The sequence below is a fragment of the Colossoma macropomum genome, unplaced genomic scaffold (assembly GCF_904425465.1).
Source record: "Colossoma macropomum unplaced genomic scaffold, Colossoma_macropomum, whole genome shotgun sequence".
Lineage (NCBI taxonomy): Eukaryota > Metazoa > Chordata > Actinopteri > Characiformes > Serrasalmidae > Colossoma > Colossoma macropomum.
The window spans coordinates 15,735-35,152 of record NW_023495989.1 but is presented as its reverse complement, the minus strand read 5'-3'; the positions used below and the strand labels follow the sequence as shown (position 1 = coordinate 35,152).

General features: G+C 37.3%; 1 protein-coding gene across 1 annotated transcript in view; it reads left to right on the top strand.

Annotated features, from left to right (window-relative positions):
- The window catches only part of LOC118803900 (post-GPI attachment to proteins factor 6-like), a gene marked incomplete at its 3' end in the record, with an annotated part of 36,401 nt that extends 31,368 nt beyond the window's left edge, over positions 1 to 5,033 (top strand). The window contains exon 4 of the mRNA XM_036564434.1: positions 4,765 to 5,033. Coding sequence (XP_036420327.1) covers positions 4,765 to 5,033 — 269 coding nt within the window. The remainder of the gene's footprint in view (positions 1 to 4,764) is intronic.
- Between the last annotated feature and the right edge of the window lie 14,385 nt (positions 5,034 to 19,418).

The following is a 19,418-nucleotide window of genomic DNA, read 5'->3' as shown; positions in this document are numbered from 1 at the left end:
TTCCACCTTAAATATTGCAGCAGATACACACTAGTGCTTGTGAACGAAACCGCTAAGTCATTTAAGGTGGAATGGGAAATGAGAATGAGATGCTAACTTTAGCTTCATCTAATCTCTGTCCATTGCATGAGATTCAGTAACAGTCAGCCAAGCAGGGCCTTCTCACTTGAGATGGTGGGCTGTATATATACTTACTTTATTTATAACGTTGGACGTCACATTTATAGTTTGTCTCAGAGTTCTTGTGCATATATGCATTAGTTCATACATTAGCTCTCAGTAACCAACCCAAAACTCCACCAGCCCACTGGGAACTCTCCTGACTCTCCTGGTTACCCACTCTGGCTTTGCTCACTGGCCACTTTCTTAGAAACATTTACCTTGTAGCTCCACTTTGCTTGTGTACATTTTGAGACTGTAGTCCATCTTTTGATGCACAGTTTGTGTTGGCCATCCTCTAGCTCTTCATCAGCGGTCAGTTTCTTACCACAGAGCCCTTCTTGAGTGGATATTTCGGGTGGTCCACCAGCCAAATGATATCTAGTCAATAGCAGCCCTGTGGTCTAAAACTGATCTATGATTGATAAAGTAGAGAGTGGCTGACAAATAGTGTAATTTTACACCAGTATACTGCACCTGAAACGGAAACTATTTGTCTGACTACTTATGTTGGGTTCAGACAACATTTCTCAAATTCATGTCTGGCTTGGGTTAAAATTTCACCGTTGGGCTCCTACAGTCCACCTCCCACTTTTAGCCTCCTTTTCTCTCTGCTTTAGTTTTTCTCCTTTATTCTTCTCTACTTTCACTACCTGAAATCTTTGAAACAGGCATGCTGGAGGCACCCACTGAGCTCTGAGGTTCATGACGCCCACGTTTGCAAGAAAACATAACATAAACAGTGAATCGATTCAGAAAAATACACTTTAGTGCGGTTAAAGGAATGTTTAATTCATTTAGAGTTTTAGGATTAAACAGGAAGTGAACATCTCGCAATATCAGCATTGCACAGTGAGAGAGCAGTGCAGTATGGAACATTCATCCAAACTGAAATCTTTGAAATGCTATTCAAGAGCATCATTTTGTAAATGATTTTCTAAAGCAGAATTTAAACTCACTTTGGATGGCTAATTATTTTATTATAGTATATTATTTTCCAATGTTGTATATTTATTAATCCATGCTCTAATGATAATGCTATTATTGGCACTGCATGGTAACCAGTGCTGTCCTGTCAGGCTTTGTTCAGCACTCTATTCTACTTCTAGTAATATTGAGTCCGTTTTCAGACAAAATATTGTTGAACTCGGGTTAGTTTTGGACTTAAAACATGATAATGTGCTCTGAGTTCAGACAGAATTATGTTAGGTCAGGTTGGATGTAGACAATCTCTTCAGTTGTATTCTGTTTCGGACCAAATTTCAGGCCCTGTTAAAGCTCTAAGGCAGATCTCATAAAGTGGACAGGGAGTGTAATTACAAGATCTGGGGTTGTAATTAACTGGTTAGTCAGTTTATATGCCCTCTTTGGTATTTTTATTACAATGGACTAATACATCGACCAAGCCAGTTTTTAGTGTTACAATACTGTGCTTTGTTTACTGGCCATTGTCCTTATGATACTTCACTCATAAACAAACAAACTGTAAAAAGCCAGGATACATAAACAACAGTGTGTAAACAAGAGCGAGATGATTTGAGCTCACAGGGTTAGGCTTTCGTTCATATAAACCTGATCTTAAGTTAATGTTTCAGCATTTATCACTCTATCTGCCATGTATAGCTGGTATACACACAAGTATACAAAACCTTGTATCTCCAAATGGGTAACTGTAAAGCCATAAAAATCCCCCTTAACCTCAAATTAAAGTCAATGTAGCAAGTAATATTGGATAATTTCCATTACTGCATTCATTAAATAAATAACAGTAGCATATTGTAAAGGAAGCTTACATTTTCAAATTCTGTAAAAATAGATTGAGGGCTTGTGCAAAGGGAATGTAAACATTTCTGAGGAAATTACATGTAATAAATGTAATGTAAATGCACTACTTAAAGCTTTCATCTTTGAGAGATGGTAGAAAATGAAGCTCCATTTTTCATCAAAATCCACAAGTGTTTCTGTCTGTCCTTCCACTGTGAGATGACAACGCAATACTATGAGTCTGAAAGGATGCGTCGCTGTCAAGAAGCTGGTACTTAGAAAAGGAAACAAGGAAAGAAAATGTGTTTATCAAACAAAGAAGCTGCTGGTGTTTCGGAACAATGGACTGACCACCCCAGAGTCCACACCTCAACATCATTAAATTTGTTTGGGATTACTTGTAAAACAAAAAGCAGAAAATGCAACCAACTTCTAAGACTAAAACTTTGGAGGTGTGGAAAAATATCCCTTCAGATGTCTTTAACGTGAAGTAAATCTCCTGAAATGAATGGAAGCTGTTATAAAGTAAAAAAGTGGACACACTAAATACTGAGAAAAATGATCTTATGTATAGTTATTGAAGCTGCTATGTGATTTTCTGTTAATTGTGTTTTTGTTTTTCCCTGAATTGAATTACTTGCACTTAATGGCTGTTTTGATAAGCTACGGATCTGACAGACAGAGATTAGGTACAAAAGCTCTGGAGTGATCCGTTAAAAGCCTCACACAAGGCATCTTATGTCCCCAGTGGACCAGCCTATACCTACAGGTGAAGTGTAATCCACAAGATTGCAGATATAAAGACACATTTACAAGAACAAAGACTGCTATTTATTTTGAAATAAAAACAGTACTACATCCAAAAGAGGGCCTGGTCTGCATTTGAAAAACATGAATATCAGTTTGATTTGTAATGATCACAGCATGCAGTACGGTGTGGTTAGTGAGATTTTTAAGATAAGAGATTGCTGGTTTTGGATAATAATAGTGCTGAATGTGTAAAATGAGTATGTTAGAATGCCTGAGGATAGTGGTTTACTCTGCTGTGCCAAACACAGTTCATTCGCACTGTTTTTTGCCTGTACTTCCATACATAAGAGTGAATATGATAGAATGGACTGCATTGGACAGTGTCCAAACAGCCTCCTCCATATCACAAATCAATTGCTGTGTTAAAAGTCCTATCAAAGAACCCTGAAATGCTGGGAAGGGTGTCACAGGGGCACACTGGTTAAAGGGCCCATATCATAGGAAACTTAATTTCCTTGCCTTTTAAAGATAGAATAGTTTGCTGTAGAATGTAAACATTGTTAAAGTTTTTAAATCCATACAGTCTATAAAAAGAAATGACAGCTTGTTTTGAATTCATTATTATTGTGATATCAAAAGCAGTTTAGCTCCACCCAATATATAACTCCATATAATTTCACAATGAAGTTATATGAAGTGTTTCAGCTCAGACTGCTTTTTAAATACAGGGCAGTCAATCAGAGCAAAGCTCATTTACATACATCGCTCTTAAAGGCACAGTAGCAAAATCAGCTTATTTGATTCTAAGGGACAAAGAGAGATTGAAAATGGTCATGTAAAGATGAAGTGTGACAAACACAAATATCATAACTGGCCCTCAGGGAAAAATATAAAACACAAGAGAAATGCACTCAAAGACATAAAGAAGACATTGTTGGTTTGAGTCTGGAGACAAAATGTCTGAGGGCCTTCAAATATCATCTTTAAACCACATAATGTAAGAAGACGGATCATTTAGCAACATTGTCAAAAGTAAATGCACAATATGTATTCCTAAGTTGTCCCAACTCTAGCTTTGTAATAGTTGAGAGAACAAAACATTAATTTCATGCACATTGCTGACTCTTTTTCACCTGTGGCCTTATTCTGCAGGCCCCCTACTGGACTAAGATATTTTGATCACTTAAATTCGTTATTAACTCTGTAATTCTGTTGTAGATTAACTTGGACACTGTTGGTTCTCTTTGTGTTAAATGTTATGACATTATGTTGAGCTGCTAGTGAGCAATGTGGGGTGAGAGAGGAAGGAATGTGAAAATAATTTACACCTCTCCACAAAAACAGCCACACCGAGGTAGAACAGACAGCACAACTGCTGCTCTGTTAACATAAAAAACACAATGTGCACTGCTAAACTAAAAAGTAGCATTTATACAATAAAAAACTTCGTAGTTGAGCAAGCAGTCAACATTACTAAAAAGACAAAAATCCAGTTTGCTTCCAGTTTTTGTGAATCATACACATTTCCATCATACAAATATAGTCCATTAATGTGTTTGAAGAACAAAAAGCATCAACTGATGGACCTTCATAACAGGTGGAAATTACATTATATGACTACTGTAAAAAGAGGTTAATATGTAAAGAACTTGTTCTAACAAGGCAGACCACTGTGTCACAAACCACTTCCTAGAACAGGAAAATTACACAAAAGTTGTGTTTTATTGTTACTCTGGTTAAACAAAGCGATAATAAGTGCTGATTTGAGCTGCACTTGGAATTAGGTTGCATTGTCACCCAGGAAAAACATCGCAGTGCATCCAACAATAAAGGAAGCCTCATGCATGGAAATCACAGTAGAACACAGAACAGAAAAAGAAACCCTCACATGTTGATCTAGTCTACTATGGCAAATATGAATATGCACATGCCATAACACCTCTGGTAGCAGAGTTGAAAAGGACATCAACAAAGTCTCTGGATGCATCGCCAGCAAGACGTTTGGTTTGATAGAGTTAATAACGTATGACTTATCTTGATTAGGGTGCAACAACTGACCTCACTCAAATGTCTTTCCTCTTTGCTCTACAGAGTGTTCATTCCCAGCTACATATCTCTGGTGAAAGTCCAGCTGGTGGACTGCGGCACCAGGAACAAGAGTGGTGAGAGTTGTCCGGTGCTGCTGAAGATGCGGGCCAGGGCTCCACCGGTCCACAACTCCAGCGCAGTGGACTGCAGAGAGAACATGCCTTGCGAGCTGGAGCTACCACTGCTGTCCTGGGAGCAATGGTACTACATCCTTGTGGAGCGCTACCTCAGTACTGCAGACGTGTACTTCCGCATTGGCGTACAGGTGAAAGGTACGTGTTTGAAATACAAGTCAAGCATTTTTCATTCACCCTGAATGTAGCTCATCAGCCAAGACAGCCTTTTTTTAGTTTTGCTCTAGAGCTACAAGGCTAATGTTGCTAATGAGTAATGGAAGCATATAGCCACAAATTAGTATTGTACAAACTGCATGCCTTAATCATCAAAGTTAATTTTTTGTTGGACAAAATGGACAAAACACTTAAAAGCCATTTTAAAGCCTAGTTTTTGGCCTCTCTTTTATCCATTTGTATGAATAACCACATGGTGCTGTTTGAGGCTACACTATATATATATATATATATATATATATATATATAGGTCTAATGCAAAACTGTATCTGAGGTAAAAAGACACTCCAGGCAAAATGAGAAATTTGACCAGCACTACCTTTAGCAGTGCCACAGAAGTCTCTAGAGCAAGATTTTGCAATTTGAAGATGAGTAAATTGGATTTTTGGGTTTGGGCTGTTTTACTTTTGAAAGGAAGCAGCTAACATTGCTGCTAGGAAGCTGAATATCTACTTGCAGCACTATAACTTTATTAACTGTCTTCAGATCATCATTAAAGTGGAGAGAATGGATTACTAAAATACAGAAATAACTTGTCACATGGAAAGGACAACAAGCTAAAGCTTAAATTTAGCCAAGTTAGACATATTGTACCTTAGCTTGGCTTCTTTTCTTTGGCTGAACGGGTAAAATAACTTGTCTTTGATGTCGAATTTGTGCTGCATTAAGAGAAAATCTATATTATCTATTTGATTTTGTAGGAGTTAAGAATTGAACAAACACTAGCTTGAATGTATTAGTCTCTCGTCATTGATCTAGAGACTAATAAATACAAGCTAGCATTAGCTTAACTCTTAACTGGTGCTAGCTTGTATTTATTTGCCTCTAAATCAGTGGCTAGGCTAGTGGTCATGATTGGTTGGGACCTCAGGGATTTTCAGTGGTTGTATGTATGATGTTTTTGTGTAATATATGCTGGGTACTGTAGTGAGGGAACACTGATGAATGAAAACATTGTTGTGTAATTATGTCCCTGTGTAATCCAGACAATCAACAGTTCAGCACAGCCTCTAACAGTTCATAACATTTAATATACTTTTTTCTTGAGGAAATTATACAATGGTGCACGTTTGAATCAAGTAAATTCAATGAAGGGTACGTGGTAGCATATTTTCCTACATAATAGCATGTCTTCAACTACTTTCTTACTGTCCATTAGCTTTTTGGCAGTAAATTACATTCTAAAGGGTTCACAGTGCATATTTGCCCCTTATGTGAAAACTGGTGTGGTCCTTAACTTATTAGCATGAATATTAGCATGAATTAGCAGTGTCTGCAGTGGTGAAGGCTCAGAAACATCAATCCCTCTTCAAGTGGCCTCTTAATGCCCTTTTGATACTCAGTGTAGTGGCACAGCAGCCTCTGCGGAGCACTTTGATGTAGACATGCTGTCATGTTGTGGAGAGAGCGGCTTATTACAGCAAGAAATCCTTCAGATGCCCGAAGACCGTGGCAGAAAATAGCTACGTGTGAATGAGTCTGCCCATTGCCATTTCGCCTGAACTGAGTGCTGGAGAGCACTTCTTCTCACACCAGCACCTCTTCTAATGCGATGGTAGACAGGCCCTTACCAGTGGAACTTTTGGATGCCCTGTCATGCTAGCGCCGGTGGCTACATTTGAGCCTGGCACCGCTGAAATTAAAGGACTCATGACCCACATTTTTCTTCTTCTTTATTATTCTTTGTGCATAGTCAGCTTATGACATTTGTGAGGGTTTATGGACCAAAAACAGTCATATTTCATTTTTACCTGACCATTTTCCAACCTCTCTTTATCGCTTACAGTTAAATGAGCTGTTTTTATTACTATGCCTTAAAGGCATATATGTAGATCTGTGCTCTGATTTGTGCCTCATTCAAAAAGCAGTCCTTATAAGTTCAGCATGAATGGGCAGAGTTGTACTGCTCTAGGCCAAATAGGCAAGCTTAAGTTTGTTGGTTTTTGGTGACATCACAAAAACAATGATTTCAAAACAGCATCCTAGTTTTCATTTCACTGTATGGACTCAGGGGTAAGATTTGAAACGTTAACAATGTTTGCATACTACACCAACTATACGCACACACACACATTTTCTAAGCCACTTATCCACCTGGGTCGCTGGGGTGCTGTATCTCAGCACTCACTGGGCAGAAGGCAGGAAACACCCTGGACAGGTTGCTAGTCCATCGCAGGGCAGACACACAGACATATGCATTCACACCTAGGGGCAATTTAGCATCTCAGGTTAGCCTGACTGCATGTCTTTGGACTCTAAAAAAAAAAAATTCCATCCTTGTTTTCTGTCATATGGGCCCTTTAATGGGAAACAGCTTGATGATGGATCCATTCATTCTTTATTGGGATTTACAAAGAATTAAGGCATATGGCTCCCACTTGTTGCTGGGTGTCAGCACCTGATTGCCTGGCTGCTTTTCGATGACAGCATTTGGACATACTATGCATTGGGATTTTGCCACCATAAGCAATTTTTTTTCTTTTTTTCATTTTGTTCCTCACTTGGACCAGGTGGAGCGGGAAATGAAAGCATATTCAGAGACAGAGGCTTTGTCATGAATCTTGGTGACAAATTGGAGCTTCGCTTGGCTCAGATGAGGCCACTGTCATGGAATGGAGTTGCCGTTATTATTCCGCTGATGTTACAATGAAGTGTTGATGAATTCCTCAGTTCTTGGTGACTTTAGTGAACATGATAAATACAGCAATTGGTTTGTGTGGAGACTGTGAAATAGATGGGAGAATCAATTCAATCACCTGTGATGTACAGTTGCAACAGAGCACGGACCCTCACAGTACCTCATGGAATTTAAGAGCAAAACGCTTCAATTTTAAACTTGTTTTTCTAGTCCCAAACAGAGCAGAGCAATTTTGAATGCATGTAGAAAAATAAAATGAGGGTACTGGGTGCATAAAACCTTTGTTTGAGCAGTTCTTGTTTTTGAATGTTTCATGTGCGCTCTCAAAGATTTAAGAAATTAGTAGGATACTAGAAAGCTGAAAGAAAAAAGAAAAGAAAATGTAGAAAATTTAGACATGCCCAGAACAATGGACAGAAGTGTAGATTATTCTAAAATGACTGAGAAAGCTAAAATTATAAACTAAGCATTAAATTAATGGTTAGGGCAAAAAATCAAATCTACATAATTTTCCACTTACCTCAGATATAGTTGACCAGTCAAGTAATATTTGGTGTTCATATACTGTTCCTTCAATTTAGTGCTGAAGTTGCAAGGCTAACATTACTAACAAACACAAGAAGTCAGTAGTCAAACAAAATTTGGCACAACACCTGTTGTCTAAAGAGGCTGCTCGGAAAAGATTTGCATGACTATTGACTTTTAGTGTTTGTAAAAATGTTAACCTTGTAGCTCCAGTGCTAAAATAAAGAAGCAAAATTTGGACAGCACACATGCCTTGACTCTGGAAAAAAGTGTAAATGTGACGTAAATGTATTTTTTTTTTACTCTGAAAGGTAATTGTGCATGGTTAACTTAATCAATAAGATCAATTAATTAATATCAGTTACAAAATTAGCAACCCTAATACCTCTTATTTAAAAAAATAGTGTTCCCAAGACAGATAGCATTTATGAATTGATTTAGAAATAGACAATTACAGTATATTGCTATTCATATAAATGTATGTGTTGACAATACATTTTTGTTGCTAGAAAACAACAAAATGTATTGTCAACACATACGTTTTAAGTAGAATGTGATATTTTTTTAATGCCTACTTTATTATATTCACTTCTACACTGTATAAGGTATTGTATATAAAATTATCAACAGTGAAGTACTATAGCTACTATTTACAGTAGCCACGTTTACATGCAGCCTAATAATCCATTAATAATCTGACTAATAGCTCAATCGGAATAGAATGCGTCCGTGTATACACTTCAATCGGAAAAGACTAGTCTGATTGAGGCCATTTGGAATACAATTTGTGGTAACGTTTACTCTAAGTGGTACTCCACGCATGCGTGTCATTTTGGATCTGATTGCTTGTAGTGAGCATGTAAACGAAGATTTTCCAACTGATTGTTGAATAGAGTGAGCATAAACACCTCAGTCTTAATCTGTAATCGGAATGTATTTAATCGGATTGGCAAAAATCTTTGCATGTAAACACAGCCAGTGTTCTTCAGGAAGAAGTGCAGAAAGAATCATTTTGTGCTGTACATCTGAGGACTGTTGTAATTGCTCATTATTCAAAGTTAAAGGAAAGATTAATAGTGTTAAAATGAGTGCCAACCAATAACTAAATGTTGCCTGTTGACCAGTTGACTGACAGTGCTAGATTCACCATTGTTTGGCCCAAACATTATTAACCCTTTAAATGGTCTGGAGCCACCATCTGGTTCAAACTTCCATTCTTCTCTCCAATAACTTAAGAAATGCTCAGCCAGTTTGTATTGTTTTCGATGTTGTTACAGAAAAATAAGTTGTAAGAGGTAATAAGCCTGGATATTTAAGGGGTTGTGCCATATGGGAGATGATGAAGTGTATGTAGAGTTATGCTTGTTTTGGAGGACCTACCACAGTGTTAAGGTAGTGATTTACAGTGGTGTCAGTTTTAATAGAAGAGGGCTTAGATTTATAGGAAAGAAAAGGGATATCCTGATGCTGTTGCCGCTTAACTAATGCTGCCTCAGTTTTTCTCCAGAGATCCATCATTCATGCAGACTTATCCGGATTGCATCTCGAAAGCCCATTAATATGATTCAAAAATTGGCAACGACGAAGTGCCTAGTTCCTTAGCTGTGTGTGATTTAGAGCGATGGATATGAACATGCTCACGATTCTACATTAGTCAATAAGGAATGAAAACTTTTAAAGCTGTCCAAAGAAAGCTACTATAAATAGCATCAACATAAAAACATGGCTGAATAATCATGTATTCATTGTAATATTAAATTTATAATTTATATTTTAATTACACAGTGAATTCAATATTTACCAATATTGGTTGTGAATATGGAAAGAATAGTAATGAGTCATTTCTCAAGACTTCACTGGGTGTCAAAACTATTGCCATTCCTCATCTTATTAACTGGTGACCCAATTTTAATGCCATATATGTGAAACCTTCCCAGGTGGAGGTAAAAGAATACCCAGAGGTACTGAAGTGTCTGTGTTCAGTTTCATGAGAATAACGCATTAGAAATAGAGGTACGAGAGGAAAAAATGAGGACATCCTCAGGAAAAAAAGCCAAGATTTTTTTTGTTATATTGTTTATCTTGACAAGAGTATGCTTCAAGGAATACACCAGTGTTTTCCAACCTAATTTCTTTCTGCCACATCTGTAGCGCGTGGTGGGTTATGATTATCACAGACATTATGTCTCCATGTACTTTAGAAAAGGACAGAAAATCTGTCCAGAATCTGTTTTCTGTGAGAAAACATTTACATTGTAGAATGAAATTGGTAGTGAAATATATTTAAAATCTATTTAAGTCTTCAAAAAAAGCCAGTTTCTGCTGTTTAATCTGCTCTCCTCTGCTAATAATGCTGTGTTTTGCTGTTATGTTTATTTGATGTATAAAAGAATGAAAGGCATAAACTAGACTTACATTTCATTTAAAAACTACATTTTGGAACAAGAAATCACATGAATAGAAATACAAGTTACACATAAGTCACATTTATTTGTTACTGTGATTAAGCCAAACAGTAATAAGCTCTTACCAACCCAAACTGTGCTCTGAGTTTGGACACTTGTTCATGAAGAATCTCAGTGCAACCAACAGTAAAGGAAGTCTTGTGCACACAGAAAGCTCCAATTGTACATGCTGATTCCTTTTGCTCTGATCAGTGTGAACACATATGCTAACTTCTCTGGCTTTAATCAGTTTTAAAAGATTAAAATGAGTTAAAGGGGCCATGTATCGCCAGGGAAATGCTTGGTTCAGAAGTGTTAAGCTGGGGTTACACTACACAACTTTTGCCCTGATTTTAGCCCTGATTCAACAGTTAGGAGAGAAAATCAAGTACAGTGTGAGTATCACACACACAGACACACACACACACACACACACACACACACACACACACAGTGCATATACATCTTTAAATCTATAAATTTACATCCATGGCCCTTACCTAAATAATAAAGCTTTGTAAGATAAGACATTCTCCCATATCTGTCTCATCATAAAACCTGTAGTGTTAGACTGTAATAAATTCAAGTTATAATGACATATTTCAAATACCTATTTGTGGATTTCAGCAACGGCCCAGTGGCTTTTACTGTGTGTTTTGAGTCAAAGGGTCAGGGGAAAGGTGTTTAAATTACTGTACATGGTAATCAATAATATGATCCAGATGCAGCAAATCGAGGTTAGGTTGAAAATTGCTGCTGTATTTCCTTTAAGCCTGCATGCATTATTGTAACCCCTTTTTTGGTTAATAATTAGGCTTGTAGAAAACCAAATAAAGTGCACAGTTCAAACATTCTTAGTGCCATCCACAGCATCCTTACCCTTTCAAATACCATCCAGATCAGGTAACTTGTATGCTAGATAGCTTTTGCTGTGGTGTAAGCAGAATTTACTTACCTATGCTTTGTCAAATACATCATTTTGAAGCAACTGTTGCCAGTTTGAGCAAAAATCCCATTCAATCTAATGAGTAATTGAACCATAGTTGTTGTAGACTTTGCTGTTATATCTTCATTTTTGTCTTTTTTCAGTTTTTGACATATTTTGAAAGTGCCTGTTGCCCTTTACATGGTGTTTAAATTTCATGATGAATGGACTAAAAGAAATGGCATAAAATTACTTGGAAAAAGGCTGGTTATGTTGACTTACATTAAAATGCTTTAATACTTTAAAAATATGATTTTTTTCTTCTCCTGTAAAGTTATCATTTTGAAGATATGAAGTTTTGTTCTGAAAGCAGAAACTTGCTGAGTTTCCAGCTTAAAATGTTATACTCCTAAGCTAGACTGTTGTTGTGGCTCATCAAAACTATGCGGGTTGGAAACAAGAACAATTAATTTGCCACCTTGCCAATGTTACTTTGACTTCGCATACAAAATAAATATCATTTGAAAATGGTAACATACTCTAAATTTAGGTATTTTGACATAAATTGTGCTACAGTGTCTCACTAACTTGTATAAGATTTGGGCCAGCATACAGTAAAGCTACTCCATCCTCATAACAGTTGCTAAAAAAAACAACACATGTGAGTGGAGCATGTTTTAAAGCTACATAAGGTCATGCACATTCCCAGAGAAAACCCCCAGGTTACATTTTCTTTTTTACAAGGCACACTTTTTTACTTACAGTTAATAAACAGTACAGAGTTTCCAATCACAGCACGTACCCTGCATGAGCAGTACTGTATCTGTATAGCCCAGAGTCAGAGTGAATAATACAAAAACATCCCAGTGAGTCAACAGTTACATACAGAATATTGAAACTAATAAACAAAGGCTGGTGTTGGATGGGCTCAAAATGAAACCTACTGGCTGGTGAGAACACTAAGAGCATCCATAGAGAAAAAATAGGACCCGATGCCCCCAGAGTCCATGAAAAGTAATAGAAAAAAGGAAGGAAGAAGAAGAAAATGAAAATCAGATGGTCTAAGTACACACCAAAACTCTCTACACTTTTAAACTTATACATGGGTGTGTTTTACACTCATTCCTGGCAAGTCCACAGCCATTTATGGTGGGAAACCAAGACAGCATAATTGGTCTGGCTCTGTCTGTTAGCTAATGTAACAGAACTGGAAGTTAGCATGTTGTGCAGCCCAATAACATTGCGGTAGTAGCAGTTTGAAAAATGTGATGGTTTCACATGACTTGGAAGAAGTTCATGCTAGCCTTTAGCCTCCCACCTTGGTAGCATTATATGACTGGGCAAAATGTAGCTAACAGACAAAACCAGGGAGACAAATGAGTTTTTTTGGAGTTGTACCTTAGAAAAACCTTAAGACCCTTCTATGGGATGGCTTGTTAAGAAGCTGTGCAAGTATAAAGAACATTATTACAGCAGGGAGTGTAAAGAACCTTAATATGCTGTAAAGGTTCTATAATAATTCATGTTTTTTCAAAGAACCATACATCCAAGCCAAGAACCATGCACTGGAGACGCAGCTAAGTGGAGTGTAAACTTATTTGCTCCTTCAAACCACATATGCCAAGGTTAGAATACCACAGGTCAAATTACACATTTTGGTGATTTTCTAAGTGAAAATAATTTAACACATCCTCTACAGGGAACACACTTAAATAGGACATTTTTCTGCAAATCTTAGTGCACAATCTCTATTTATTTGCTGAGATTAATATATTGGAAAAACATAAAGTATAATTAGTTATATGCCATAAATTTAGCCCAGAAAGCATTGTATGATTTACTACCTCAATTCCAAAAAAGTTGGGACGCTGTGTAAAATGTAAATAAATGTAAATAAAAAGAGAATGCAATGCAAATCTCATAGACCCATATTTTATTCACAATAGAACATATATTAGATGTTGAAAGTGAGACATTTTACCATTTAATGAAAAATATTATTTCATTTAGAACTTGATGGCAGCAAAGCTTCTCAGAATCTGGAGAAATCCCAGTACGCAAGGGACAAGGCAGACAGTCAGTATTGGATGCTCGTGATCTTCAGGCCCTCAGGCAGCACTGCATTGAAAAAAGGAATGATTCTGTGCTGGAAATCATTGCATGGGCTCAGGAACACTTCCAGAAATCATTGTCTGTGTACACAATTCGCTGTATAATCCACAAATGCAAGTTAAAGCAGTATCATGCAAAGAAAAAGCCATATGTCAACACGATGCAGAAACGCTCCCATCTTCTCTGGGCCAAAGCTCATTTAAAATGGAATATGCCGAAATGGAAAACTGTTCTGTGGTCAGATGAATCAAAATGTGAAATTCTTTTTGGAAACCACACATGCCAAGTCCTGTGGACTCAAGAGGAGAGGGACCATCCATCTTGTTATCAGTGCACAGTTCAAAAGCCAGCATCTCTGACGGTAGGGGGTTGCATTAGTGCCTATGGAGTGGGCAGCTTACACATCTGGTAAGGCACTGTCAATGCTGAACAGTATATAGAGGTTTTAGAACAACATATGCTCCCATCCAGACACCATCTCTTTCAGGGAAGGCCTTGCATATTTCAGCAAGACAATGCTAAACCACATACTGCGTCCATCACAACAGCATGACTTCGCAGAAGAAGAGTCTGGGTGCTAAGCTGGCCTGCCTGCAGTCCAGACCTTTCACCAATAAAAAACATTTGGCGCATCATGAAACGAAAAATCCGGCGAAGAAGACCCAGGACTGTTGAGCAGCTAGAATCCTACGTCAGACAAGAATGGTAAAATGTCTCACTTTCAACATCTGATATGTGTTCTATGTTCTATTGTGAATAAAGTATGGGTCTATGAGATTTGCAAATCATTGCATTATGTTTTCATTTACATTTATTTACATTTTACACAGCATCCCAATTTTTTGGAATTGGGGTTGTATTTTCTTTCTTATATTTAAACAGTAATTGTGTATTAAAATGTGCAGAAGTATGTTCTCTGTAAAGAATGTGTACTCTGCAAAATTATTATTTGACCAAGAGCGCCCAACCATATTTACAACTGCATGTAATACATACTCATACAACTGTAGTTCTTATAAAATGCATTACTGGCATCATCTCACAAGAGAATTTGCGTGTAATGCGAGAAAAGCAGCACCGCTGCAAATCAGATTTCTATCTCTCCAACAGAATCATATCTAATAAGGGCTGGAGTAAATGAAAGGTGGATTAATGTTTTCTGGGCAGCCCCCAGATATGAAATGCATGAAATGACAGTGTAAATAGACTCTAATAATACTGTGGAAGTAAGTTAGGTCAACATGTATCTTGTAGCAGCAACATGTGCATAATCTGTCTGGGAATCATTCTAAGGTAGAAGAAAATCCACATCGGGAACAGCTGTGCTGACCATGAAAGTAGCTGCAAAAAGCGAGCTAATTAAATATTTTCCTAGAGAACACAATACATGAGAAGTGCAATTTACCTTGCTGGTTTAATTAGAAGTGCAAATGCTGGAATGCAGTGCTAAATTTCTCCCGGTCCAGATTGTACACCATTGGGCTTTGCACCAACTAAGAAGTAAAACTCATAATCTTTCATCTATATAATTGGATATCACAGGATACAGCTGCAAAATTATCTGTAGTTCTGTATTACTCATCAGCAAGTGCAACAAAGTGATCAGAGCACACAAAGCACAGCTACTCATTAGAGCTCATCAAGTTCTGTGCTTGATGTTAGTTGCTAGGTTATTAGAAACATCTACACTGTACACTTCCCTTTTAAAGGGGCCACTACAGGACCACTACTTTTTGGCACAGCTGTGATACTGACATGGTAGTGGCACAGTGAGTAAATTAGGCACAGCTGCATTGCTGGGCTTTTACACACTTGGCCAGATGTATGTACAACCGCAATATGCTTAATTTAGACTTTTGTAGGACAAATTTTATGATGGGTTAAAAGTACCCAATATAGTTATTATGCATAACAATATTTTACGAACAAAGTACCAAGTGCGTTACGTAGCATGTACCTGTTTATTACCAATAAACGAAACCAAATCTGGGCTTGAAAAGAAAGCAATCATTCTTTCTGTGTCTTTAGCATTTACTTCACAAAATCTTTGTATTATGTGTCATCATTTATGCCATTTAACTACCAGGTGTTTGGAGGTGTTTCCAATAACATTTTTCTGCTTAAACCTGTAACATTACATTAACTTTAGTGTATGTTAGTACCACCAAATAATTATGAGAAGGACATTCTAAAATTATTGTAGTATGTCCTTTATTAGCATAATAGCTAGAACTCGTTAATCATTTCAATACAATTTAGTTAGAATGTCTTGGTACTTATCATTATTTTACCCAAAATAATTATATAGTACTTAGTAGATCCTACCTCAAACTTACTTGGTGATAACACAAGGGTGATATTTTATCTAAAAAGATAGAGTTTGTGAAACAATAACACAGACTAAAGGAAGTCTCTTAACAGCACATCTTTTGAGACCTTAATGCAAATTTACAGCAGTTTTAAAAGGTGGAGTAACAAAACTTTAGTTGAGTGGAATATGCAATCACCTGCATGTGTAAAATCTCCACACACTTCTAGATCCTTCCATGTTTTGGGCAATTTTCCTTCAAATGCATATGCATAAGTGAAAGAGGAACAATTAGCATTTTATCATGCATTTGGCCGATAAACCACACATTTAGGCTTGTACATGAAATTTGGGCAAAAAACATGGGCAGAATGTGGCTGATTCGAACCACAAAAGACAATACATCAGGCCCCCTGGCCACTATTTTAGAAACAGTGACCTTGTTGGTACTTAATGGTACTGACCTTGTTGATTGTTCTTCATCGATGGTCAGCTTCAGACCACAGGACCATGTTTGGCTAGAAGGTTTTGGTTGGTGGACTGTAAAAATTCCAGCAACATTCGCTGTTATGTTGTGAATGGTCCAGCACCCAAAGAATACCTGCTCAGTGTTGGTGCTGGTGACCTTCCCATTGATGCACAAGATAGAAGGGGAGGGAAAAAACTGCAGCAACAGATGGTCTGTAGTCAGTCATTGCACTCCTGCAGAGTGCACTTTTGTGGTAAGTATACTCGATAAAATGGTCAGTAAGTGTACAGTGTAGGTGTTTCTAATAAACTGGCCACTCAGGGTGTATTTTCCAAGGTGCTGCAGAATCCTTGCCTTTGTTCTTGCCATGCTCAGTGCCATCACTGCTGATGGAAGGTAAGTGGGGATCAGGGGAGAACCATTGATGTTCAGTGAGGCTGAAAAGGTCTTAGACGAGCTTAGACAAAGCACACACAAGGGAAACAATTGGCTATGATAGGCTGGTCTACCTATGGAGCGTATTATTGCTCTGAGCGAGGAGAAAGCGGCGCCGAAAAACTGTCTACCTCTCAAATTGCATTGTGTATCGAGCCATTAATAAATCGAGCATGGAGTTACTGCGGTGCGGTTTATTGCTCTCCAGGCCGAGTGTCCATTCTGCTTCATCTAGTGCAGTTCCAAAATGTGAGCTATGATATGATTTTTTTTTAGTACATTAATAGATCATTTGGCACATCTAAATTGGTGGCTGGGTGTTTTATTGCCAGCATGGCATCCAAATTATACTAGGTGATGGTACTGCACATTTATGGAGAGATCCATCTGGTTAGCATGAGCATATTTCTGCAACACCTTGTATCTCCAAAATGTCAATTTTTCTGGAGAACGGACTTTTTTGGAGTTGAGGTTTGTATGTAGATTTAAGGCAGTGAGATTATATTTCATATGACGGTGGGATTGCAGCTGCCTTTTATAGCATACACATAAAGATGGACTTTATTAGCAAAAAGGAGGCTGACTAATTTATTATTTCATAAGGCCTCATTAGCTGTGTCTGGTTCTGTTTGAGTGCGGAAGAGGGAGACATGGAGATGTAAGAGTAGTTCAATCTTTAAAGAAACTGATTCTCATCTTTCTCAACAAGTGCTGTTGAGTTTATGATGCAAATAATCAGATAGCAGCCATGATAGGAAGTGTAGTCATGGTAACTTCGAGAGTTACATTGTGTGCTTGAAACTTAATGCGCTTGAAAATGAACCTAAAGTTCCATTTAAAAGTATAAAGACAGCAAAGGCAAAATTCTTTGCAGTGAACTAAAACATATTTGATTCTAAACAAATATGAGGCAGGAATGTTTCATTTTATTTTTAATTATTATTGTGCATTTACACTCCTAAAAATAGAGGTGCCAGGAAGGGTTCTTTGGAGCAATACCACTAATGTTTACCACTATTGGTTACTGAGTGGTTTCAACTAAATTCTTTAAAGAACCATCATTTGAAAGGGTTGATTATAAGTATTTAAACAGGTGAACATTAGGGGACAAATGAGGCTTCAAACTTATTGATTTGTCTCTTTACAAAAAGGGCTTTTAACCTGGACAGTGTAGTCATTTTTGAAGGTAGCAATTATTTCTCAAGCGTAGTAAGTTTGGCACTTATTCAATCCACATTTCTGTGCCTGGCTATAGTTAGTATTGGTTTTATGTCCTTTACTCACAATAAAAAATAACACTGACCCTGAAACCCACAGAGTCCTCTAGCTTGTGCATTGGCATTTACATCTGAAGTTGTAATATTGAAACCAATGTGAAGGCATGCTAGTTGTAAAAGAAAAGCAAGCAACCTGGGTTCTGAGGAAAAAAGGAATGTATCATAGAAAATTCCACAATCCACAGTATCCATGATATCTGCAATATCAAGACTTGTATATATAATACTTTGCAAAGAGAAAAGCACAAAACAAGCAAATAACAAGTCACAGGTGTTGGGGATTATGAGAGGGCAGGGCCAGGAATGTTTTAAAGAGTGATCCCCAGGAAGGGATCCTGTGACAGTCATCAATATGATAATTACCATCAAATATAATTCTACAAAGTTCAGAAAACAAACAGAACTTTAGACAGATTCCAAACTTACCCTCTGATCAGTGAGACATGGTGGAGGTAGTGCCATGGTTTAGCAGGCATTCTCATTTTTGCAATAATTGATCTTATAAAGTTAGTTCTAAAATTTGTCACAGTACAAAGACTTTAGACGTATTTTCTATTTTTTGATAATACATTTCTCAATGAACTAATCTTTACTATGCTGCAAGCCAGACACAGAATACACGTCCAACACAACTTTAAAATGGAAAGTATTTCACTCAGTAATTTAGTCTCGTATGTATGTCTTCAGTAAAGCATGCAGTAGATTTGCTGAAAAGTGGCCTAAAATTAGAATCATATCAGTTATTTTAAATTCGGTTTCTCCCAGTAGTTAATATTATTTAATAAAAAAAAACTTTTTTTTTGAAAACACCAGTTGCCCTTTGCATTTTGTGAACATAAAATGGACCAATAGAAGTAGTCTAGAATTAAATGTCATAAGCCCTTTGGCTATATTATCAGGTGTTACCTTAAGAAAATTTCCTTCTCTATAATTACAGTGCCGGCTGTACATAATAAGCAACATAAGCAGCTGCTTAGGGCCCTGCAGCCACCAGGGCCACCTTCAAAACTTTTTTTACTGTACCATTATGTTGTCTGAGATGCTGGGGTGAACAGGAAAAAGCAACTGGTTAATCACGTCTCAAAAAGGAACACGCATCTGGAGATGGAAAAAAGGAAAAGAAATAGAGAAAAAAGAGGAGAAAAAGCTTAAAGCTATGTTTTTTTGTAGTGTT